Below are 27,599 nucleotides of genomic sequence, written 5' to 3'. Positions count from 1 at the left end.
ATGCATTTTACCTGTAATGTGTTAGGAGTTCAACACATTTTGTTTAAAAAAAAAATGAACTCTAGTTATGTACTCACCATTGCTCTTCATCTCTAAATTCAGTTTACTACTTATAGAAAAAGTAGAAACTGCTAAGTTGAAAATGTAAAGTTCAAAAGGTAGGGGAAGAAAGACTGAGCTTACCAGAGTTAATACAGGAAAAGACAGTTTGTCAACCTTAGCAGAAATAGAGTGTCATTTAAGAGCTCCACAAAAAATGTGGAGGATTCTGATTGCCCATCCCTTTACAGTCATGGGCAAGAGGGTGTTCTGAATGGTCAGGCTTGTTTTAAAGAACCAGTCCTGTGGCTGAGAGTTAGATGAGGGTTCACTTTCTAGTTCCACTACTAGAAAAAGAAATTCTTCTGCTGGAAGAGTATGGGGAGTGGGTTGGTAGGAAGGATTGTTAGTTAATCTAAAAAGTAAGTATATATTGGCCACCTCTGCAGGTAGATTAGGCTGCTAAATTATCCTCTGAAATATCATTACAATGATCAAATCTCAAAAATCTTGGAGAAAAGGTGGCAATTTAGGGCTTTCATTGAAATTGGCAGGATATCTGTTTCTGGTGTGAGACAAAGCTATTCTTACCTTGGAAGAGAGTGAATAGTTTTTTTTGTGTTTTTTTTTTTAAGTGCCTAGAATCTGAAGTTTTCTAAAAATTACTCTAGGGGTATTTATTATGGTTTATCAACTACATATATACATAAATATATAAAACATGTATATTTCAATTACAGCACCTAGGATTATTTTGACAAAGTCTGTTTTTGTGAATTGTCATGGTTTATCTTGCCTCTCAAAATCTTTTTCATTCGATTTATATATACTTGTAGAAAAGCATAATTTTATCGTCACCGATGTCTATATTTGTGATACATAGATATTCTGCAAAGGACTGATAAAAGATGAATTTTTCATTTTTCAACTTTATTTGCCAAAAGATATTCTTAGCAAAGTTTCTCCAAAATTCTTACTTACATGTGTTTTCTGGAGCACTTAAATATAGTAAAGGTCATTCTTACTTGTAATTGGGAATTACATTCTTAATATAATTTTGGAATAATACATATTTTTATAATGCCATTGATAGTATATTCTCCTTCTCTGTCCTTTGTTCTCAAATTTTCGATGGAAAAATACAGCATTGAAGTACTCCACAAACCACATCACATAGTAGAATGCAAAATTTGGAATTAATGCTTTTATGTAATGAGAATGTAATATTTTATTTATACCATTCTAGAATATAGGTGTCTTTCCTGAGCGTCCTGGAAGAGATTGCATTGTCATTTTCCCCTAGGAATAATAATAGGCAAGTGTACTTGGCAGTTTGATCTGATTAATAAGGTATGATGAGGTTAAGTGACTTCTTTTAGGAGGCTTGTGATTTAGTCTTCAGTGCCTAACCTGACTGTGAAGCTGGGTCTTTGGAATCACTCATAAGCAGCCCCTAATCTTACTTTATGGGGCAGAGTCACATGGTCTTTCAGCCAGATCCCCACTTCTTTTGAAGCTGATTCTAGCTTTCTGGCAATCAAAATAATTTGTATGAAATCAGAAGGAATGGAACTAAAAAGTAGGCATGGAAAATACTGCCACATATCCTAGCTGCTCTGAGATGCCAACTTTCCAGGAGCATTGCCCATGTCGAATTTCTCAGTAATATTTACCTCTCATTTTTTCCACCATATCAATAACTAGCTCTTGTCATCTTCAAAGTACTTCTCAAACATTAAATAATCTCAGATTACATACTCTGTTCTTCACATTTATCTTGACCAGCTGTCAGAGAAGGCAATTTATTTCCCCTCAATTTTATTCCTCTTGGCTCTGTGTGGTTTCTGTAGTAAATTTGAGTGGAAAATGAAAGGTACAATTTAGTGTGTTTCCATAATGAAGGAAACACATAATTTTCCATAAACAGCATAACCTTCAAATTATTTTCAAATTGCTTATAGTTTTACCTTCTGAGTTGGATACCCAGAATTTATTTTCAACATCTTTGAGTCTTGATTAATTTTTAAGTGGGAATTTTGAGGATGTGAAGACAAAAACATGTAGGAAAAAATTTTAAAAATAAAAAATCATTTAGTGTTAACATTTTCATCCATTTAAAATATTGTGCCATAATTGTTTTGGCAGTATTATAAGGTGAAATAAAATTTGGGATTCATAATAATATCAGTTCTTTTAAATATGGAAGGTCTCATTTTAACACTGAACTTGCATTGCTTTCTGAATTTATATGGTTTCTCATTTTTCTGATCAAAAAAGAAAAAAATGTATAGAAGTTCTTGTCCCTTTAAAAATTTTTTGTTTTTTAAAAATGTGACCAGGAAAAAAGAAAATGTGATCAGGATTCAACTAATTTGTATCAAATCCCAGTAAATGTGTTCTTTTGGTTTCAGGATACCAAGCAGGTATGTATGATATTGTCTACAGAAATACTCTCTCAAACCCAGTTCACTGAATTGAACCTGAAGTGCAAAAGCAATTCTTCCGGTGTTCTCCATCTAGCCGTAGCAGGAAGTCTTCCAGAGGTTAAAAAACTGGAGATTAGCAACATATCAACTTTCAGGGGTCCTCTCCTCAACACTCATAATTCACTTACTCTCCGGCAAATCATTATTCCAAAGGTTTGATTCACTTGTAGCCCCACTTGGATCTTAAATTGCACTTCGAAGCACTCCTATCCTTCATCCATTTTCAGAACTGCCATTAGAAGTGATGGAAATTTGGCACAAAAATCAATGAAAGGATATGATATGATTTCGTTCTAATTTTTCCTTCTTTGAGATCCATCTCAAGTACAGTCTGTGAAATCTGTTTTTTAAAGGTATTTTTCCATCTTGCTATCATTTCAACTAAATTGAGTTCATGACCTTGGTATATGTATTCACATAGCTTTTCAGAAAAGAAAGGAGATTTGTTGTTGCTATTGTTAATTTCTACCTAAAATTATTTCAAAATCTTAAGTCATTTTCCCACTGATCCCCTCATCAGTTTTTTAATCTCTCAAAAATATGGGGCTAAATTACTATTGTCACCTAAAAATGGTTGTATTAATTATGTTTGGTTATTATTAATACCCACTAATATATATACTTGAATGTATTTGATTTTCTTTTTCCTAGTCAGTGATAGGATTTTATAGCACTTATCTTATTTTTATCAAGAGAAGGATAGTACTACTTATTGGTAAAGAAACAAATTTAAAAAGTAGCACTTTATTAACTAAAGTACTTAATTTTGCATGCAATATTTTCATTTCTTCCCCCAATAACTAAAAATTTTCATATGAACTGGATTCAAATTCTAAGCACCCTGTGTACACAGCTGTTAGAAGTTTCAAAATTTGTCTAGTTTAACAAATCTGTTGACACTGTAAACATTTGAATTGCAACAAAATAACTTTATTTGTTATAGATCATCTCTCTTGATTTGTTAATGGGGCATAACATTCTCCATTAATATGAATAAATTACAGTGTCCTTCTTGTCTATCACAAGAAGTAAATTAGTTGATTAAGAAAGTCATTGAAGGAGTCATAACATCCCATTTTGACTCCCTGAAAATATCTTAGCCTAACAGACACGCTTATTAAATTTAAAAAAATGCCTGCATTTATTGAAGAATTAGTCTTTCAACTTCCACCTTTGTTTTTGAGGCTAATCTTGCCCTTCTGGCCTTTCTTTACCATTTTAGTAATGCTTGTACTAGCTGCAGAGGGGGCAGTAAAATTAACGATGATGGTGATGTTGATAATAACGAAGATATAGTTTAGTAGCTGTTGTATTGCCATTTATTGAATAATTCGATGTAGCAGGAAATTTGCCAAGCAATTTCTCAACCATCATAAACCTGTAAGTCAAGTCTCACTAACCTCATTCCTCAGGTATAGAAGTTTTTCACTCAGAGGTGAGGGGCAGTAGTGACCTTCTAGCCAGGAAGTTAATCTCCATCTCTCTCTCTCCTGTCTATAAAACTTGTGGCAGACCTGTTTTGCTTTACTGTTTCCATGAAAAATCTAGACCTACTGAAAGGAAAAATTGTACAACGTAGAGAAAGAGGTTGAAAGATCGAAAGGAACACTTTAATTCCACTCTGAGGCCTTCAAGGTGTACAAACAATTCCCTTCAGTTTGAAAATACTAAAACCTTTCAGCTATTATTTAGCACATTCTAAAAGTAACTACAAGTAATCTTTCCGGTTAGGTGAAATTTATTTTGTGCGAAGTGTCAAAGGAGTATGAAAATTTGGAGTTTGTTTTTTTTAGTTTGAAAATGTAATTTAGAGGTAAAAACTAAAATTGAAAATGGTTAATTGTTGGGGTGCCTGGGTGGCTCAGTTGGTTAAACATCAGACTCTTGATTTTGGCTCAGGTCATGATCTCAGGGCTCTGAAATCGAGCCCCATCCGGCTCTGCACTGGGCGTGGAACCTGCTTAAGATTCTCTCTCTCCCTCTCCCATTGTCCCTGAACCTCCCCTCAAAAAAAAAAAAAAAAAGAAGAAGAAAAAGAAAATAGTTAATTGTGCATATTAGAAGATGATTAATAAAATTTCCTTTTTTGATATGCAATTCTTAAATTATTATCGATAATGTGGCCCATATTTAAAATATATGAAATATGTTGTTAAGCTGTGATTCTGGCAAAAATATTGGAATATTTTTAGAATAGTTCAATTTGGAAAAATAGAGATTTTTTTTCTCTTTAGTATTCAATATATACTTATCTGTGTAATTTGGGATTGAAAATGCTATGAGAGTCACTTGAATATTCTGCTTGGTTTTGAATTGCTCTTAAATGTAACATGATACAGTTGTTTCAGATGATTTCTAAGTTACCCCTGGAGTTAACTTTCTAGGAGTCCAGGATTGTCAATATAATTAGATATGCCTATTCTCCATTGAGAGGAACTTGCTAGTCATACAAAGGCAGCAACTTTGCAGAAATAAAATGAAAGAGTTACAAAATTTTTAAGCGGTTGCTCTGTATATAAAAACACCTCAAAAAGAAAGAGGCAGGGGCACCTGGGCGGCATAGTCAGTTAAGCATCCGAGTCTTGGTTTCAGCTCAGGTGGTAATCTCAGGGTCGTGAGATCGAGCCCTGTGTCAGGCTCCACACTTCAGTGTGCAGTCTGCGTAAGTTTCTCTCTCCTTCTCCCTCTGCCCCTCCCTCACCCTGGCTTGCACCCTCTCTCTCTCTCAAATAAGTAAAATAAATCTTAAAAAAAAAAGAAAGAGGTAAAAAGTTGAGGGGAAAAATTGCAACTTAAGATCAGATAAAATTTTCCTATCATATGTGTGTGTTTGTGTATATACATACATGAATACACTCTTGCAATGAGTATAAATGTGTAAATATGTATAAATACATATACATGCATACACATAGATATTTATATATACATATACATATGTAAAAATATATACATACATATGATTGGGCACATGTATATGTGTATACAGTTTTTTAAACCACCAAATGGAGGTGGTTTACAGAAAAGCAAACAAAAAATTTCACAAGATAAAATATGTAAAGGGAAAATAAGTATACAAAAAGCTCATCTCTAGTAATCAAAGAATTACAAATGAAGCAGAATTTTCTTCCTATGTGATTGCAAATAGTTTGAACACTGGTAACACCCAGTATTGTCAAGGATAAGAAAACAGAGACTCCTGGCATGTAAAAATTTCAAAAAATACTAATTTTCAAATACATATATATACTCTCATAAGATGTAAAAGTGATGCTATTTGTCCCAGAAATTCTATATTTAGGAAAGTCTCCTAACATAAAAATTATTAATGTGCTGAGAAAAATTCTGCCATGTCCCAAGGTAGAAAGCTTTTTGACTAAATTATGCATAGCCATGAAGTGACATGCCATGCAGCCACTTAAGTGGTATTTTATGGAACACATCCGGCAAGAGAACATGTTTATAATATATTGCCTAGTACCAAACATAACAGAAAGAGTGATGATGACTTCAAAAACAAATAAAACATATTTATATATTTATATGTATGTACAAAAAAGTAGGTATAAGTAGAACAACATGCGAAAAGTTGTTTCTGGGTCATGAGATTATAAGTGATTATTTATTTTGCTATTTTTTAATATTTTTTTTAATTTTCTCCCATAAACATGTAGACCTTTGAAAGCAGGAATAAAAAGTTTATTGGATATAGTAAGATTTTCCAACATCTTTCCACAGAAGATCTTCTGTGCCCCTTCTCAAATAAAAATGAATGGGGTCAATAGAAGGGTCAATTGTCCAGTTAAACCAGGATATCAAAAAAGGATTTCATCCATTTGAACTACTTTATCATTGATTTTGTTTCTCCCCCAGAGGAAACGTTTTTGCTTGCATTCAGAACAGACATACGAACCTAAATAAAGGAAAAAGGTGTTAAAAAACAATTTGACCAAAAACCCATTGCCTATGATGGTAGTGGATGTAGGAGGTGGTAAGGGAGAAGTAAAAAATGATTGAAGGTGATGACAAAGTTTGTGGCTTCCATGGTATTACTTACAGCGCTTAGGAGAGGAGCAATGCTAATCACTAGGGCATGTGGATTTCAGAGTCGAGGATAAATACTGGGGTAGGGGGCAGAAAGTGTGGCCCTGCCACTAAAGAGGTGTGCTCTACTATAGAAAATGGTACAAACAACTGAAATATACTTATATAATCTGTGTGGGGTTTTTTGGTCATCAACATTTGACAGGAAGTTCCAACTGTAATTCTTCTTTCTGAATGTTGGATTAGGAAATGCATCGACTACCACAACTGTGATCGACAGCAAAAATGGATCGGTGCCCAAATCCCCTGGAAAAGTGCTGAAGAGGACAGTCACAGAGGACATAGTGACAACATTCAGCTCCCCAGCAGCCTGGCTTCTAGTCATTGCTCTGATAATCACATGGTCAGCTGTTGCTGTTGTTATGTTTGACCTAGTGGATTACAAAAACTTTTCAGGTAAGATCCATGAAATGTGGGTATTGGATGAAAAGAAGCAATGTTCTTCCCTCCCGTCTTCGTTTCTTTTCATCTCACCTTCATGTGAGAAGTAAAGCGCCCCACAAACTGCCTACATTTCAGTGAAGTCTGGTTTCTTTCTTCCCCATTTCCTTCTATTCTTCTTTGCCTGTTGTAGTCAGTGATTTCAAACGAAATATAGTTCCATATTTGTAATGCCGAACACAAGCTGAATGTTGTTTCATGAAGATAATGATTAAAAAGTTTTTCATGTGGAGATTTGGTTTGGGAACAGAGACTTTATCAATTTTAAACCAAACCAAACCAAATAAAAAACTTTTGGACAAGTGGGAAGTTGTGTAAAGCATTTTTAAGTCCCTCTACCATCTGGCTCCAAGCTTCCTTTCCAGACATTTTCTTTGCTCCTCCCATCAAAACATCCTATTTTGAGTTCCTGAAAATAAAGAGTGTGAAAAGGATTTTCCCAGAATTACTTGTAATGAGATACTACATCTTGAGTGGCCATGTGTTCTTACGGGTTTGGAGTAAAACAGGAATAATGCAAGTGAGGAAAGACAGATTTTCATTATGGCCTTATTCAATCTTTTGAGTATACTGTTTATCTCTTTGTTCAAGGTATTTTAACACTTTTAAAATTATATTTGTCTAGGGTGCCTGGGTGGCTCAGTCGTTAAGCGTCTGCCTTTGGCTCAGGTCATGATCCCAGGGTCCTGGAATCGAGTCCCACATCGGGCTCCCTGCTCGGCGGGAGGCCTGCTTCTCCCTCTCCCACTCCCCCTGCTTGTGTTCCTGTTCTCGCTGTCTCTCTCTGTCATATAAATAAATAAAATCTTAAAAAAAAAATTTATATTTGTCTATTTCCACATCTGACATGCTCTATTGACTGTGAGTTCCTTAAGGGAAGGACTCAGTCAGGTGTATAATAAATATTAAATAAATAGATGAATAAATTTATGTTTTTTACCACAAGAAAAACCATTTCATTAAACTCTTAATGTGCTCCTACATATTTGCACCATTCACCCCCACCCCCACTTCCCATTTTCTTTCTCCAATGGGAGTGGAATCAGTAGGAACCAGAAACTATAAAGACTATAAATTGCATTCTGTACAGTCATGGATCCTCTACTTCTTTTTTTTTTTTTTAAAGATTTTATTTATTTATTTGACAGAGAAAGACACAGTGAGAGAGGGAACACAAGCAGGGAGAGTGGGAGAGGGAGAAGCCAGCTTCCTGCGGAGCAGGGAGCCTGATGCGGGACTAGATCCCAGGACCCTGGGACCATGACCTGAGCCTAAGGCAGACGCCTAACGACTGAGCCACCCAGGAGCCCCTCCTCTACTTCTTATTATGCTATTATACTCATTCAGCAATTATTTATCAAAAACCTACTATATGTGCCAAGCAATGGCTACACTGAAAGAAATATAAGTATAAATATTGTGAAGTCATAGAACTGGATCATTTGGGTTTATTGACATGGCGGTGAGATTGAGATGATTCTTCCTGCAGTACCATTGGTAACTGCTAAAGTGAGCATTATCTAACAGGTAGAGATAAGTTCCATGATGTCAATGAAAGAAAAACACTATCCAGAACTGTGAACCTCTTCTCTAAATAAGTAATACTTTGTGTATACTGTGTAATGGAGGCTTTTTAAAAATTTTTTTTATTGTTATGTTGATCACCATACATTACATCATTAGTTTTAGATGTAGTGTTCCATGATTCATTGTTCGTGCATAACACCCGGTGCTCCAAGCAGAACATGCCCTCTTTAATACCCATCATCAGGCTAACCCATTCTCCCACCCCCCTCCCCTCTAGAACCCTCAGTTTGTTTTCCAGAGTCCATCATCTCTCATGGTTCGTCCCCCCCTCCAATTTCCCCCCCTTCATTCTTCCCCTCCTGCTACCTTCTTTTTTTTTTTTTCTTAACATATATTGCATTATTTGTTTCAGAGCTACAGATCTGAGATTCAACAGTCTTGCACAATTCACAGCGCTTACCAGAGCACACACCCTCCCCAATGTCTATCACCCAGTCACCCCATCCCTCCCACCCCACCCCCCCACTCCAGCAACCCCTCAGTTTGTTTCCTGAGATTAAGAATTCCTCATATCAGTGAGGTCATATGATACATGTCTTTCTCTGTTTGACTTATTTCGCTCAGCATTATACCCTCCAATTCCATCCACATCGTTGCAAATGGCAAGATCTCATTCTTTTTGATGGCTGCATAATATTCCATTATATATATATACCACATCTTCTTTATCCATTCATCTGTCTATGGACATCTTGGCTCTTTCCACAGTTTGGCTATTGTGGACATTGCTGCTATAAACATTGGGGTGCATGTACCCCTTCGGATCCCTACATTTGTATCTTTGGGGTAAAAACCCAGTAGTGCAATTGCTGGATCATATGGTAGCTCTCTTTTCAACTTTTTGAGGAACCTTGTAATGGAGGCTTTTAAAAGGATATTCAATTGAAATGTCTATAATATAAAACTATGACCTAGAGTTTTAAGTGAAAACTTGGTTATATGACTCTAGATGATTTTATTTCCCTTGAGCCTGTATCAATGGTGATATTTTGTCTATTCTTTCCTTTTCTAGAATTTCATTCATTTACATTTTGGAACCAAGTATGATTGTAAAATACAGTTCTTTAAGTTTTACAATAGATATATTTTAAGAATTGCTTGTAAATCTCATATTTATAAAGTTAATAATTTAATAAGTACACCACAGGAATTACTATTGCAAGGAATTTGTTCTCAATTATTTTATAAAATGAGCAGCTACCTGTAATTAGACTTTCAGATTAGATTACTTACATGTAAGACATAACTTACAATCCATGGTAGAGCTTCCTTGGACTACTGTAATTAGGTGTTATTGATAATGCCTATGTTACTGGTATTTCATCTCACGGGGGAAAAAAAATAACCTCTGTATTACTGCTACTTCATTTCTTCTTTCAAGGAGTGTTTATTAGGCACATCTTCTGTGTGAGGCCTCCTCCACCAGTTTCCTATATTTATTAGTGACCTAACCATCTATCCATTCCCCACAAAAAGAAACCTGCAAGTCATCTTTTAAGTCTGCTGGACATGACCAATCACCACACTGGATGCCAGCTAACTCTCATATGTCTCATGAATCCCCTCCCTTCTCTGGTTACCGCTGTCTCCATTATTACATTTCAGACCTTGATTCTCTGTTGAGGCACTAATGCAATTTTTCTTGCCTCCCTCTTCCAGTCTCTCCCCTTAACTGTTGCTCCAAAGGTATCTTCATAAAACATAAATTTCACCAAGTATTTCCTATTGCCAAAGTATAAATTCTTTGGCATGAAACTCAAGTCCTTGGCTTAGCTCTCTCTTTTCATCTTGTAATTCAGCTCATGCAACCTGATTTCTAGCCAACCTTACTATTGCTTTTCCCTGCTTTCTTTCCCTAGGAACACATATATTCTCACTTTTCCTTGCCTCTGCTCATACCATCCTCTGCCCAACCCCCCCAACCAGAAAGTGTAGTAAATTAGTTAAAAATGTGAACTCTGGTGCTGGGTTTCCCTGGTATTAAATCCAGATCTTACAACTTCCTACCTGTGTGATATTGGGTAAATCATTTAGCCTCTCTTTGCCTCAGTTTCATCATCTATAAAGTGGGGACAATAATAGTAGCTATGTAATAAAATTGTTAAGAGAATTATATAAGTGAATATATTTGAAGTGCTTAGAACAGAACCTGCTTTATCACAAGCATGGCATAGATATTAATATCACTAATAAAGATTCATTCCTCCATTTTCTTGAAGGATGAATTCATCCTTTAAGACTTACCCCTTTTTTGGTGAAACAGTCTCAGATTTCCTAAGAAAAATTCACTGCACTGTGCTTTCATTCCCTTAGTACCTTACGGGTAGCTGTATTCACAGCAGTTAACACACTGTATTATCAGTATCTCTTTCCTTGTCTGTTTCACTCAGAAACTTAAACGTATCTGAGGAAGGGACTGTCTTATTCATCTGTATGTGAGTGCCTGTCATGTACTAAGTATTCTGCTATCCATTTCTTACAGGATACATAATGTTGACATTTTGATTTTGAAATAATTTCTTATATTATGAAGAAAAAATATCATAAAATTTTTATTTCATCCATTTTTGACCAACTTTAAAAATTAATACATTTATAAAATCAGAATTAAAAATAATAAAATATGCTTATAAGATGAAATGTTACTTGTCATATTTTGTAATGGTCATCCATTGCTACATAATAAATTACTTCAAAAATAAGTGGCTTAGGGTGCCTGGGTGGCTCAGTTGGTTAAGCGACTGCCTTCAGCTCAGGTCATGATCCTGGAGTCCCGGGATCGAGTCCCGCATCGGGCTCCCTGCTCGGCGGGGGGTCTGCTTCTCCCTCTGACCCTCCCCCTCTCATGCTCTCTCTCTTATTCTCTCTCTCTCTCAAATAAATAAATAAAATCTTAAAAAAAAATAAGTGGTTTAAAACAACAATAAATGTTTATTGTGCCAAACAGTTTTTGCAGGTCAAGAGTTTGGGAAAGGTTTATATCTTGTGGTTGCAGTAAAGAAGTTGGCTGGTGATATAGACATCTGAAAGATTTTCTGTGGTAGTGGAACCATTGGCAAGATGTCTCATTGATTTGGCTGTCAAGTTAATGCTGGTGTGTCTTCACATCATGGCAACTGACTGCTCTCAGATCCAAGAGAACAAGGCAGAAACCACAAAACCTCTTATGATCTAGACTTGAAAATCACATACAGTCAGTTCTGCAAAATCCTTTTGGTTATGCAGTTCAGCCCTATTTGTTGTCCTAAGAGACTACATAATGGTCTCTTAGGACCATTCACTTATATAATTCTCTTAACTCAATCAATACCAGCAGGCAGTGATCATTAGGGGCCAATTTGAAGGCTGGCCACCACCTATTCTACTCTCAGGAAATTATTTTGCCAAGTTATACATCTTTAGATAAATACTTAGATATAAGGAAATGCCATACAATACTCTAGTGGACAAAATGTTATTGTGATTACAATAGGTGCAAAAAGAAAAATGATATATTGGAATGACTGACATCAGGAGATCACATCTAGGAAGATAAATGAATTTGAAATGAAAAAAAAATCACAAAGCTGAAATTCTAAAGAACACATATATAAATTCTTCAAATAAGAAGTGCAAATACTTTTTGCTAATTCAGGTTTGAATGTGCAATTTCTGAAACCAAAATAATATAAGTTCAAAGACTGTATGATTACAGCATAAAACCTGTAACTCATATTAACCATTGGTTGCATGGGATATATACATTCATATTAAAATTTTAATTTCTTTTCTCCATTTAGTAAATTCTAACTTGCCTTTTTTATGTTGATTCTTCACAGAAAAAAAATAATTTGCTTCAATAAGACTGTCAAAATGTAAATTGTACTCTTATGTTATAACGTTATTTTTTAATTGATATATTTCAAATATTTACTAAGGATTAATATTACGAGTCTTTTGCATTACATAATGTCTTTGAAATATGTATTGTTAATACAAGGTTAGTGATAAAAGAAAGCATACTGGGAATAGCTCTGAAGACCAGACAGGGCAGCTGTCCCTGGGCTCTAAATTACTCTCCAGCACTTTAGAAAAGTAGGTAAGTACTTTTAAGTCATTATGAAGTTGTTCATAGAGAATAAGTGAATACTGTACTGGATTGAGAATAATGATTCTCTTCTAGGCAACCTTCACACTTCCTAATTTTCTGAATTTGATATGATGTACCCAAATAATCTACCTGTGAGGCATATGTAGAATTGGCTTTTATTGCTTCTTTCAGAAGACTTGAGTTCATTCTACAGCTCTATAACCTACAAGCTAACATGACTAGGAACGTGGTGTCCTTGCCTGTGAAATGGGAATAGCACCTTGCTTTCTGGTCAGCAAAATTTGTGACTTTGCTTCTTCCTATCAAATGAGACAAATTTTAGGACATCAACAAACAAACAAACAAACAAAAAGAAACACCAAAACCAGATACTAGAAAAGAGATTTCACCTACCCTTCATTTTCTTCCTAAAAATAAAGTTCAAACACTATCCAAAAGTAATATGGTATATCTGTCAGAATTTGATCAGAGTAGAGTTACTATGAGTGATATAGAATAGAAGATTTAATATATGGCTTATGCATTCATGAGAGTTGATTAGCAGTCTAGGTAGGGCTACTGAAGTGTATCTGGCAATAGGTCATGGGTCAGTAGAGTGGAAGTTGGTGCAGGAGAGGAAAAATACGTTTTTCCTCCACCTTTCTAAAATGTTGGCTGGGGCCCTTCTAACAAAAGGTAAATTAACAAGAGAAAAGCATTCAGATTTATTTAATGTAAGTTTTATGAGACACAGGAGCCTTCATAAAGAAAGGAAGACCTTAAGAAGCAGTTAAGCCCAAGCATTTTTATGCTAGGTTATATGAAAAGGAGAAAGTGGGGGGAAAATGTGACAGGACAAAAAGAGTATGAGCTAAGTGCCATAAATTGAGGGAAACAGCAAGGGCCATTCATTCAGATTCCTCTGGGCATCTTGGAAATAAGGATATTCCTTTCCTCTGCATTTAGGGAGGATACGTTCCTCAGGAGAATTTTATGACCTGCTTCAGGGGAAGGTCAGAAAGTCCTTCTTGCACATGTCATTTCTCAAATTCTTCTAGCTGAAAACATTCAATATGCCAAGGTGCTGTATTTGGGGAAGCATATCCTGAACCCTGTCATTGAAAAGGGCAGATGGAAATAGAATAGGGAAGACTAAGGACCAACTGGAATTGACAAGGACAAACTGGAACCCTTATTTGACTCTTACCACCTCAAATTACAATGATGTGGGTGAGCTCAAGATAAATTGGTGCCTTCCACGATGGAACTGCAGCACCTGGCCAGGATTTGGAGATGCTGAAGGAGGCGGTCCAGTGGGAGCTGGAGAACATGCAACCGGCTGCTGCCACCTGTCAAGGTCAGCCAGCATATGGGCGATAATGTGCATGAGCTGCAACAGCACCTGCCCTACACCAACCTTCAGAAAATAAATAGCGACTAATACTTCTGTTTTGCTTTCTAAAGCTCATGCAAATTTCTCTTGTGCCCAACTGTTACCTAGACCTTACACGTTAGGGAATTCTGGGAAATGTAGTTCCAGTTTAGTGATCTAAGAGCATACAAAGCCATCACATAGGATGACTGTATATAACTTATCTAAAAACAGGATACTTGTGAGAGTGAAAATGAGAGCTGTTAATGCTTACCTCAGGACAACAGGGAGAAACCAAGATTCAGACCATCCAGATACTATCCATCTTGTCTTTACTTTTCTTCTGGCAGATGAGTCTTCAAAAAGGCCAAATTGGGGGGTAAGTAGTTAGTGCAGGGCAATGTTGCTTTTTTATTAACTGAGGCCAGAGGATCATAAAGTCTGCTGGTGGCCTTGCCCTCAAGCTTCTGCAGACTCAGCCAGGAAGCTCTTTCGGAAAACAGAGGGGTGCCCTGATGATTTAATAACTCTTTCAGGATCAGAATTTGTGGGCTTTGTCTGAAATTCCTTACAAACTTGTCTGCCTTATTTATAAAGAGACAACTTTTTCTCTCTAAACAATAAATGCAAAAAATAAGATTTCTGAAGAGATCACTACAAACTCAGGCATTAGTAGATATTAATGATTTTCCTCTAGGTCAGAAGGTACAGGAATAAATTGTAGTAACTCCTGGCTTTTCTTGCCTAAGAACAAGGCTCATAATTCATTAGCATCCTTATCCATAAGAAGGAAAAATCATTATATGATTGTACCAGGAGGTCTCAAAGAAGCACATTTGGTAATTTTTGCATGCATTCCACATACTTATTTCAAAACAATTTTATAAGAATTAGATAAGCTAATCTATGTAAAACATACGTGCCTGGCACATAGGAGACATTCATTAAGCATAACTTGAATTTGAATCTTATTACTGGTAAGGAAGATCAGTAATCTGAGAAGAAAGCCAGCAAGGACATGATGGTAAGAAGCATCAATTTCTTATGAAAGTCTTGCAGACATCTCCTGATGTGCCTTTTAAATAGATTTTCTAATGAGGTGTGCCATTTATGTACTGCTCTTGGAAATTAATTTCCCTGATTTTTTTTTCTGGCACTTAGCCCAGTTAAGCAGGTGCGCTGTTTGTCAGGCTGTGAGTGTAGAGTAAGTAGTAAAATGATTCAGGGAAGACCCAAAGCCAATCAGAATGTATAAATTTAACATTTAATGGTTATGTATATATGTACATTTGTGCATGTGCGTGTGTGTAAGTGTAGAGAGATGTCTATGTGACTGTCTGTATATGAATATGTTATCACATTTTAGGAGACTTGGAAGACCGAGACACTAAATGCAACATTTTAGACTTTCTCATTTCTCATGTGCACTGAGTTTTCAAGTATAGTTGACATTTTGTGTGATTCTCATTCTGCTTCAAGGCTTATCTCAAATCCTACTTTTCTGTTCAATGCCCCAGGCTTGTTTGGTCCTCTTGGTCACTACATCTAAAAGGATATATTTCATTACCCGAATCCAGCCCGCTTATAAACACATCAAGGAAGCAGAAGTTTCCATAGTCCAGTGATTTCCAGATCCTAATCGAAATTTGTTGCTTCTTCATGAAATGAGGAAAAAAATAAAGAAAAATTTATTTATTTTAAAGAAGTATTCTTAACTTTATGGTGCCTACATTTTTAGTCTTAAAATTCTTTTTGGAAATGATGATAATTACAGATATTATTTCTGTCACCGTTTTTAAATGACATTCTTCTATCAAATAAAAAGTTGGTAATTTGATGTTAGGTTCCAGGTTTTTGCTGGTGGTGAATTTCAAGGTCAAAAAATCCAAAAGTTTGATACCAGTGTTCTATACCACTCGTTTGAACCTTACCAAATGGGGCCTTATGTTGCATTTATAAATTTATCCATGTAGATGGATACAATTATAAATCATACCATCTGTTAACACCCAAATTTTTGATGGATAGGCTATTATACATCTTTCAGTGCTATGCTTAAATTCACTTCCTTACAAAAACCTTGCCTGAACTTTCAATGTAAATCAAGTCACTTTGTCCTACTTCCTCATTATATTATTTACTCTTTACTCATAGCATTTATTTACAAGTTGTATATATTTAATTGGGTGTGATTATTTTTTTGAAGATTTTATTTATTTATTTTAGAGATAAAGAGAGCGAGCAGGGGGAGGAGCAGAGAAAGAGAGAGACAAGCAGACTCTGCACTGAACACAGGGCCCAAGGAGGGACTCCATCCCACAACCATAGCATCATGACCTGAGCCAAAATCAAGAGTTGGAGGCTTAACAGACTGAGCCACCCAGGCACCCCAGGGTGTGATTATTTATTTAAAATCTCTCTTCTCCACTGACTTGTTAGGATTGTAAGAAAATGGCTTTATTTCATTTACTTGATTTTTCAAGTGCTTAGAAGTGTTTAGTACAAAGTATGAGTTCAACAAACCTTTGGAAGAATGTTTAGGTGAAAGAATGAATGAATAAATAAGGAAATAAAGGAAAGGGTGATAACATTTTTTACACTCTGAATGCTGAGTAATGAGCATAGTATTTCTTTATAAAGTATTAGTTTATGATGATACGGATAATGTTAGTATTCACATTTAAAATAATTTTTAAAGGTCGGTTTCCTTGATTGGACTTTAAGCATCTCAAAGGAAAGGATTGTCTTATTCATTTAAATGATCCTGTTGCCCTGTTTGCCGCCTGACACTTCTTGTTCAATAAAATTTGTATGACCTAAACAGAAGTTATTTGCTAAGCATATCTAACAAGCAAACAAAGAAAAAAAAACAACAACAAATAAGCAAAGACACAGAACAGTAGTAACAAAAGAACACATGGACTTCAAGACCAGAACTAAAGCAGTTGAATGCAAGTTCTGGGACTAGAATTTGGGGTTAGAATCCTGACTTTACCAATCAGTTGCTGTGTAATCTTGGGGAAATTACTGTGTGCCTCAATTTCATATTCTCTAGGTAATAATAGTACCTGTTTCATATGGCCCTGTGAACCTTGAATAAGTTAATACATACAAAACACTAGGAATTTTGAATGGCACATCGTCATTATTAGATAAATTATAGTTAGTATTATTTTAATTTATTCTTCATGACCTTAAGCATATTTCAATATTTCAAAAAGATGAATAGGCATATTTCAAAAAGATGAATTAACTACTTGATTTCCAATTTTTAAATATCATGTGAATATACATAGATTCTAGCAATTACACAAAAGAAATCCAATGATTAAAGTACTCTATTTTATTTTAACATTGAGGAAATGTTCTAGCCATTCTGAAATGGTTTGTTACTATTATATGATACAGTAAGCAAATGATTCATGGCCCTACATACTACATTTTAATGTGGTAAAAAGAACTTCAAAATTATTTCCTCAGCTAACACTGAGCAATAGAATAGCTAAAGAGACTATATAATACAGTCAAGAGTTTCCAAAACTAAACCTTGACTGACCAAACACATGTTTATTAAATAATTAGTCCAGATACACTAATTGCTATATTAATCCCAAATTTAATATCTCTCTTCTCCACTGGCCTGTTAAGTTTGTAATATAATGATCCAAGTAAATCATCCAGTTGGAGTACTGTGATATTTTGACTATTGTGCTACCAGAAAATTAATTCCATTGAATGTTAGCTTGGAAACAAGTCCATCAAAATCTGTAAATCTACAGAAAACTTGCTTTGTCTACGGCCATACCACCCTGAACGCGCCCGATCTCGTCAGAAAACTTGCTTTTCCATTACTTGTTAATATTATAACATTAGAACTGTGTTTGTATTGAAGATATTTTTTTTTTACAAAAGAGGAAAGCAAACTGGTTTTTCAATTAATATAATAACATCTACACCATGCTCATTAATAAAAATATAATAAGATTTTCTCACTTTACTTAGATACTTGACATGGGTAAAAGGAGCCAGAAGTTGTTTGCAATTTTGTTTCAGAATATAAAATGCCCTTTATTTGACATGAGTCTAGCTCCAGTAGGCTGGAAATATTCCAGGTTTAAACATTTGCAACCGTATTTTGCCAGCAAAAAATTGGTTGATTGGGGTCATATTGGGAAAGAGAGGTGAAGTGTACATCTATTTGCATTCAGTAGCATTCCTCATTGCCTCAAAAAGTTACAGTTGAGGAATAGCAAAGAAAGACTTAGAAACATTGCCATGAAACTATTAAATATTGAAATAGCCACGTAATTTTAACTAAAGTTTCTTGTCTTTAATTTCATTAGGGTTCCATACAAGTGTACATTTCTAAAATACTGAAGTCTGTTAATAGTAAAGATGAATGTGGGAAAATCTGAATTGAGAAAATGTTAAAAAGCAGAAGGAAAATGCCCATGCCTCAGATTTTGAATGGCAAGGATTGGAGCTACGCTATGACTATTCAAATGTAGATTAGAAAAGTGATAGTCATTTCCTTGTGCAGTCAATAAAACAATTAGCTCACCAAAAGAGTTTTTAAATCAGAATCCTAGTTTTTCTTTGGTTTAAAAGCATCTGAATATCCAACATCTGCAAGTATTTTATTTTTTCAAAATGGTAAATCACATGAGTTTTATCTTTTAGAATCTGATGTACTTCAAAAGCTTTGTGTCTGCCCTTTATTTTATTCTATTTCTTACATGGTTATCACTAAAAAAGAGATAGAGCCTGGTCATTGTCATCTCATACTGGTAGTATCCAGAGATCTGAGGTAGGGGAGAGAGAAACGATGACCAGAGAGGAAGAGAAAAGAAGATGGAGAGAGAAAATGACAATGGTTTGGGAAAATATTTATCTGGGATATTAAAAGATAAACTGGGGCTTATTCAAAATATTAAGAGTTTGAAGAAAAATCACGTGGAACCAGGTAGCCCCAAACAGAAAGTGATTATGAGAACTCTACCTGCAGGAGTTGGAAGACTTTTGTAGAAAAGAGGTGGAAGCAAAGCAAGGCAATTATTTGATGGGCTATAGTTAAGCATTCACCTTATTTGGTAAAGGCTGGTTGTCTGTGATCGGCTGTCCTTAGGTTTTGATTTCTTAACCTTGAGTCATGTGCAGTCTTAGGTTTGGGTTTACTTACATTGGCTGCTAAAGCATTAGAACTACTTCAGTCTAGGGGCACCTGGGTGGCTCAGTCTTTGGGTGTCTGCCTTCAGCTCAGGTCATGATCCCAGAGTCCTGGGATCGAGCCTCGCATTGGGCTCCTTGGTCAATGGGAAGCCTGCCTTTCCCTCTCTCACTACCCTTACTTGTGTTCTTTCACACTTAACATCTTTGTCTTGGTTAAATCTTACAACATTAGAACTGTTGACAGCTACTTCCTTATTAAAACCTTATCTTCTTATGACTTTTGTAACTCTCTTCTTTGGCATCATTGGCTTCTTGCCCCTGTCAGACAATATCACCTTGTTCCATTGCTTCAGTTGCAATGACTGCATTACCCAAACAAGTGATAAGCAAGCTGTCATCATATTTAGCCTACTTATCTTTAATATATGGCTCTCAATCTAATAATAGGATCAATCTTCTAAAATGGCAAGATAGTAAGATTTAGAGGATAAAAGTAGTGACACAGTTCTAAACAATCAAAGCATGTAAGATAAGTTTTAAGAAAATAAATTTTTCCCACCATGGGAGTCAGTAAAACTATTTTTATTTTGAAGGAAAAATTAATCTCATAGGCATTTTTATTTTCCCCATCCTTAACTTCAATCTCTCTCTATTTTTTCTAATTGCATAAGGACATTCAGTTGGAGCAGTAAACTCAAGATTCCTAACTAAGCTAGTTATATTTCTTTCCAGGCCTGCCTCCTAGATTCTAAATCCTGTTCATTTCCAGTCTCTTTAAGTCAGAAACATGGGATTCCTTGTAAGCTTTCCTCTTTCCCCACTATCCATAAATACTCAGTGATAAAAAATCACTCATTTAACTTTAAAACATCTCTTGGTTCTATTCTATACTCTGTGCCTTATTTCTAGAACTCCTGCCTTAGTTTCCTCAAGATTGTTGCAGTAGCCACATATTTTCTTTTTGCCTATAATCTTGCCTTTGCCTCCTTTTCATTCTGAGGGCAGAATGAAAATTGCAAATCTTTTAAAATTATTATTCCCCTATTTAAAATTTTAAATGTCTTCCTTTAAATATGAGTATGCCTGTTGTCCTGATCCCTTGGCTCACCTTGTTGGCATGGGACAGCAGCTGATCCCACAGCAACTCCAGCTCCTAACAGATCCTTCTTCAGCTTCTTCCACTTCTGGCCTACGTGCATATTTAGCATGACAAGGGTGACAGCTTCTTCTCTTTGGAGAGGGAGTTTTGGAGGTCATAGGACTGATGGTATGTATTTCCAGGTTGTTCTTATGAATCTCATCCTGTCCCTCGCAGGCTCCAGATTTCCTTGCTCCCTCTACTTTATGTCCATATTTTCATCCCAAGTGCCTCTTCTTCTGCCTTCAGAACCCAACTCCACCTGCATAAGTAACAATCTCTCATAGTGTGGTTAATATTAGAAGTACCAAGGGAAGGGGTACCTGGGTGGCTCAGCCGGTTAAGTGCCTGCCTTTGGCTCAGGACATGATCCCAGGGTCCTGGGATTGAGCCCAGCATCCAGCTCCCTGCTCAGTGGGGAGTCTGCTTGTCCCTTTTCCTCTGCCCCTCTCCCTTGCTTGTGTGTTCCTCTCTCCCTCTCAAATACATAAATAAATAAAATCTTTTTTAAAAAGGAAGTACCAGGGAATTTCATGAATCCAACTTTCCATTTCACCATTTTTGAGGACTGTTCATTGAGGGTAAGGATAACAAGTTCAAGGGAATTTCAGCCTCAGTACATTGTCTCTATGTTGAAAAGCCAGTTGGAGGAAAGTTACTCAGAGAAAGTTGGTTTTGAAGATGCATCATTTATGTAATTCAGGGCAGGTGATCATATACAACTTTTTAAACATCCTACTTTAAAAATACAACATATATTATTGAATATGGCAATAATATGGTTATCACTCATTTGTGAAAACATTTTAATAGAGCAAAATGAGTTTTCATCATATTTTTTTTTCTTTCTAGAAGCATCTGAGAGATGCTCTGTAGAAATATTGTGTTACTTCATAACTTAAAATTATCGAGTCTCAAATGAGCTGACTTGATATTTATATTTCTTGCTAAATCACAAAGTTTTAATTAAGTAAATACAAAAAATTATTTTAACCTATTCAATTTCAAAGGAATTTTGCAACATAGCTTGAATTCCACACTTTCGTCTATGCAGAGATCCTCGAAATGTTATTATACTCTGCAACGTTAGTTATCTAATGCAAAGCCTATACTGCGGCAGCTGAATTTAATTTTCGTTGGCCTCTACCTCTCCATTTCTTATTTTTTAAGATTTTATTTCTTCATTTGACAGAGAGAGAGAGTGAGAGAGCATAAGCAGGGGGAGCAGCAGGCAGAGGAGAAGGAGAAGCAGGCTCCCCACTGAGCAAGTAGCCCGATGTGGGGCTCGATCCCAGGACCTGAGATCACGACCTGAGCCGAAGGCAAACACTTAACAGTGGAGATCATATTTAAAGGATTACTAGATGTGGATTTAAAGAGAGGATATTAAGAAGTGAGCCTTTCTTAAAATATTTCTTGGGTGGAAAAGCTATCTTTAAAAAAGTTATGGGGGGTGCCTGGGTGGCTCAGTTGGTTAAGCGACTGCCTTCAGCTCAGGTCATGATCCTGGAGTCCCTGGATCGAGTCCCGCATCGGGCTCCCTGCTCAGCAGGGGGTCTGCTTCTCCCTCTGACCCTCCCCCCTCTCATGTGCTCTCTGTCTCTCATTCTCTCTCTCTCTCAAATAAATAAATAAAATCTTTAAAAAAAAAAAGTTATGTTGGGGCGGGCATAGTTGGTTGACCGTTGGACTCTTGATTTCAGCTCAGGTCATGATCTCAGAGTCATGGGATCGAGCCCCACATTAGCCTCCAAGCTCAGGGTGGAGTCTGCTTCAGACTCTCTCTCCCTCTGTACCCCCCCACCCCGCCCTGCTCTCTCTCTCTAAAAAAAAGCAAAAGCTATGTTAGTGCTACAAATTATTATTATTCTGGTACAACAAAAGTTGCTTCTTAGGTACCAAAATATCAAGTGTTGTCTCTAGAACTGAAGCAATCTTACAAAAATATAGCTATCGTCCAGGAATTTTTCAAGAGAAAACAATGGGAAGATTTGGAATTCCAGTTAGTGTGCCTTTTACAAACTTCCATTGGCAAGATATAAATACACCTTAGAGATTAACTATGGAGGAATAAAGGTGCTGCTTCACACATTTCCTGAATTCTTGACTTTCTTCGATGTGTTACATTTTTCACATATTGGCTTTATTTTCTATTTGAAGTGAAATAGAGAATAAGAAAACAATAAACTCATGGAAGAAAAAAGGCTTTTAAGAGAGTATAAGAAATTGAAAGCCCTTCTACTGTGATGATAAAAATTAAAGATGGCCATTCTGACATCATTTTCAGCCAAGTTTGTTCAAGTTAAATGGTCTAACCCATGAGAAATTGTTTGAAAGTTACTTCAGACTGATCCTAAAATGCTTTAAAGTACAATGTCTTGAGTAAATGTCCCTTTGATAAAGACACTGACCTTAATAAGTGGATATAAAAGCACATATTTTTGTTTGTTACTCCTTAAGTATCTGTACTTAAGCATTGTCAGTCCTGGACCTGAAGACTCAGAGGGCTATTAAGTTCATTGTGAGTGCTTTTCATTTCAAATGTGTTCTGGTTAAAAATAAACTAAATTAAATCAGCATTTCAATCTTACATCCTTAGGAAATTGTTGACTATTATAAATGATGTCAAACCTCAAGTCCAAAATGTTTAATAAGAATTTGCATTCTCTCAGTTATATTTGAGTATAAGAAACCTATAAACACAGAGGAGACAACCATTGCTTTCTGCATATACTAACACAACATTTATATCTTTTTATCTTTTTACTTGTTTTTCCTACTTATGTTTCCCTTCTTCCCATCCTCGGGGGTGGCATGAGAATGAGAAACACATTTGAAGCTCTGTTTGGCACTGGTTAAGTTCTAGGGAACTGTGTTTACCCTGCACAAAGACCAAGTAATTTCACAGTACTTCAAGCAAGAATTATCATGTAACTCAGAGCATATTAAATGATGCATGATTTGCTAATATTTTTCTTAACTTGATCAAATTTTCACCCACAGAAACAAAAGTATTCCAGTACTTATCTGCAATAAGAATGGAGAAACCAGTACTTAAAATTAGAATTTTTTTAGGCCTGGAAAATTACCACTATATATTTTCAGTGTTCTTCACATATCAAAATTAGAAACACCTGTATAGCAAACCTATAAGTGGCAGCGATATGTTGATTACATTAAGATAGGATATTGCACACAGTAAGTCCTAAATAATTGCCTATCTCTATTTCCTAGTTGTCAACGTCTAGTGCGTTGGGGTCCCTGGGTAAGGGTCTACGAAATCACCAGGACACAGGGGATGCAGAGCAAAGGCAGCACTTGCAACTGCATACTGCCGTTTATTTCTCACATAGCTATATACTCGCAGTGATCAGATAAACATAACAATGTATACTTAAAGTATCAACCCAACATCCGTGAAGTAAAATATACACGAAATGCAATAAGAACAAAATACATCCTGTTTATGCTTGCAGAATAAAGAATTCTCTTAGCCATCCTTCCTTTGGAGACAACATGTTCTTTGTCTTTAGAAAGAACACTTCTGTTTAGAAAAGCACACTTTAAGCTAGGCAAGAGCCACGTCCTGCTGATCCAGGCATTTAGGCCTTGCAACATGAGGTAAGGGGAAGAGAACATTTTCTCCTCCTGGCCCAGGCCTGCCTGGCCGTCCTTAACCTCAGTGCAGTCCTCAAATGATCTGGGCCTGCAAGGGCCTATACCATCTCAATTCCTTCTTTTTTCTTTTGTTTTAATAAAAGTGCCCTCCAAAGGATGGCCACAGAATTCTGGGAAGGCTTTAGATAGCAAAAATGCAACAGCATAAAGCATAAGATAACAACCAACAATACAAATCCCATTCCTCCGGCAGTATGCCCCAAACTCTGAATAATACCTTTTGGATCTAGTCCCTCAAGTTGCTTAAGAAGTAAATTGGCCAACGCAGTGGCATCTGATACAGTAAGCAAGGCACACATAGCCAAAAATAAATTTTCAGGCGTACAAGCCTTCCCCGTTCGCTGCAGGATTTTTTGCCCTTCCCCACTAAGCTTTTTAATTTGCCCCCAAGTCGGCAAAGCAGTAGCAAATATCTGCCGATGGCGACGTCGTCCTCCCAAATTCAGATGTGCCATGGCCTGTAATGGAAGTTCATCTTGGTCTGGATTCCCCATCCGTCGTATGGTGGGATACGGTGCCGTTCGAATTGGCCCTCGACCGGATCCATCGCGCGGGGAGCCAGGAACAGGTCCGTCCATCCTCCTTCCTGAACGTCCTTCAGGGTCCCTGTTCGGGCGCCAATTGTCAACGTCCAGTGCGTTGGGGTCCCTGGGTAAGGGTCTACGAAATCACCAGGACACAGGGGATGCAGAGCAAAGGCAGCACTTGCAACTGCATACTGCCGTTTATTTCTCACATAGCTATATACTCGCAGTGATCAGATAAACATAACAATGTATACTTAAAGTATCAACCCAACATCCGTGAAGTAAAATATACACGAAATGCAATAAGAACAAAATACATCCTGTTTATGCTTGCAGAATAAAGAATTCTCTTAGCCATCCTTCCTTTGGAGACAACATGTTCTTTGTCTTTAGAAAGAACACTTCTGTTTAGAAAAGCACACTTTAAGCTAGGCAAGAGCCACGTCCTGCTGATCCAGGCATTTAGGCCTTGCAACATGAGGTAAGGGGAAGAGAACATTTTCTCCTCCTGGCCCAGGCCTGCCTGGCCGTCCTTAACCTCAGTGCAGTCCTCAAATGATCTGGGGTCATTTGAGGGGCTTACAAGCCTATACCATCTCACCTAGTCAATTTCATTTGGATGCTCCTGTGTGCAAGGTACACACATCAGCATACATACAAATTGAATTTTTTCTAGTTGGGGCAGCATCTGTGACACTTTTAAAAGCCCTTACTTCAGTTTAGATCCAAATATTTAAATGTGAATATTTTCTGGGAGGTAAGGGACAGTCACTAGTTCTTTCATGAGTTCTGATAAAAGCAGTTTGGATTTCACAGACCCTGCCAAGGTGGCTTGTGACAATGTAGTGACTGAATGATCACAAGACAATATTTGTTAACAGTCTACATTCATGGAGTACCACCATATGTTTGAATTAAATGGCTCTGGAAGTTGAATTAATAACATTTACTATTTCCTTTACACTGCTTTAGGGGCTCTATACCAAGGAGTTTATATACAGTGAGTTTGAGTAAAATTCAATAAATACCATCTGGTGCAGACAGGGACTCATGGGCAAAAGGGTCAGAAGATGCCTGGGATTCCTCTTCAATCACCATCCTTTGGAGTGGCTCAGACAGATGCAGATGAGCAAATCTACCCCACCTCTGAGTTGCTGTTTCTTCTGATAAGATATGCATGAGGGCAGCTTATAGTTGGGAGGGTAATTCCTTTGGGAATGGATACCATGCAGTGGGAATTTAGGACCCAGAGATGTAGGGGTATATGGAAATGACTGTTGTGCAGTATTTGGAGACCTGAGTTGAAGCTGAGATCATACACAGAGCTTGTTGCTAAGGGGAGGAAAAGCCACTGCCCCAGCTAGCAAATGGAAAAGAACCTCTGGCTCATTCAAGATTCAAAGACAATCTTGCTTGTTTCTCCACATTGACATTTATTAATTACCAGGTACCATACTGGGTGCTTCAAATGTATTATCTCATATAATAATCATAACAACCTTGTGAGATAAGTATCATTACTCTTATTGTCATTTTACAGTTCAACAAACTGAAGCACAGAAAAAAACATTTTTTCCCACTATATAATACTGTTTGCTAGAACTGGGTATGTTATAAATTGGAATATGAGAAAGCTGAATATAAAGATAACAGGTATGAAGGGGTGACTTTAGAATAGTGACTTTGGAAAAGCATAAGCATCAATGAACTTTACAGGCATGGAAAAAGTTGATCTTCTCAACATCATACAGCTACCCATGGGGGGAGCACCAGGACTAGAGTGAGGTGAGTGATGCACTCACGTTGGATGCAAAATATAAGGACTCGGAAAAACTCAGTAATTAAGATGTATATTATTTTAATGCAATATTTAAAATTTCAAAATTAATTCAAAAATCTGCAATGAATAAAGTATCAAAATTTAAATAAAGACAGGATTATTATTACCGAATTTTCCTTCTGTCTCTGCCTCCAATATGGCCTGGCATGGTACTAGGTGGGAGGCCTGAACTTGAATGCTGTCAGTCTGAGCTCAGAACCCAAGCTTGTAACTGTTATTTGCTTTTTTGTTTGTCGGGATTTGAAAGATAAAGAAGCGTCTAATATAAATTAAAGAATGTAAGACTGATGGTCAAGGATAATGGCAAAAACCTGGACTTGGTTCTTTAGGAGGAAAGCAGAGAAAATGACTAATTTAATTTCCCATGTATGTTTCCATTTAGAAACTTAAGTATCTGTATAGTTTGGCTTCAAAGACAGAGGACCAATAAAAATCATATTTAACTTTAAACTTTTCCTTGCCTCTCTTGGCACTCTTTTATCAGTGCCAAGAATCCAGTTACTGATCATAAGGAGCCTAGAGCAGTTTCCCCTGCATCTGGTGGTATATTTTTCTGTAAGAAATATAAGATACAATTAAGAGTGACTTGAAAACTGAGAAACATTTCTTATCTCACATAACAGAAGCTCTGGAAGTAGGGCGATTATTCCAAGATTGGATAATTCAGTGCTTCAGCAATGTCATGTGGACTCAAGTTCTTTCATTTTTAACCTTTGCCTTCTTCAGTGAATCAGCTGCTGTCTTTATGGTTGTAAGGTGGTTACAGCAGCTCCAGGCTTTATGCTCCCATGTAACAAAGTCCTTGTTTCCCCTTTTAACGGCAAGAAAACCCCTCCCAGAATCTCTCATCCAATATCTGACTCTAGAACAAATTGTGAGTTGACATTTTTGTTTGTTGATAGCAATATAGCAAAACCTTAGTTTTCTTATATTTAAAAGAGAGATAAAATAATATAGCTATCTCATTAGGTTATTGAAAGGGAAATGTGGGTTAATATAAATAAAGTTCTTAGAGTAGTATCTGGCAGGTGATATACACTAAGTGTTAGCTACTATTATTTTTATGATGATCCTCAATGTAATATATTTAATTTAACTCATGGAAACATGAGAAGTAAGAAAATATAATTAAAAAAAAAACCCACATCA

General features: G+C 36.4%; 1 protein-coding gene across 18 annotated transcripts in view; it reads left to right on the top strand.

The window, feature by feature from the left end:
* The window catches only part of TRDN (triadin), a 382,659-nt gene that overhangs the window by 37,335 nt on the left and 317,725 nt on the right, over positions 1-27,599 (top strand). For all 18 annotated transcript variants that reach the window (XR_008505375.2, XM_054505540.2, XM_054505539.2 and 15 more), the window contains exon 2: positions 6,816-7,025. Coding sequence is in view for 17 of the 18 variants with exons in the window: in XM_054505540.2 (XP_054361515.1) it covers positions 6,816-7,025 (210 nt within the window). In the remaining variant the exon portion in view is untranslated. The remainder of the gene's footprint in view (positions 1-6,815; positions 7,026-27,599) is intronic.

Source organism: Mirounga angustirostris, unplaced genomic scaffold (genome assembly GCF_029215605.1).
Source record: "Mirounga angustirostris isolate CCGP_5_RB_7025 unplaced genomic scaffold, mMirAng1.0.hap1 SCAF_8, whole genome shotgun sequence".
NCBI lineage: Eukaryota > Metazoa > Chordata > Mammalia > Carnivora > Phocidae > Mirounga > Mirounga angustirostris.
This window is presented reverse-complemented; position numbering and strand designations above follow the sequence as displayed.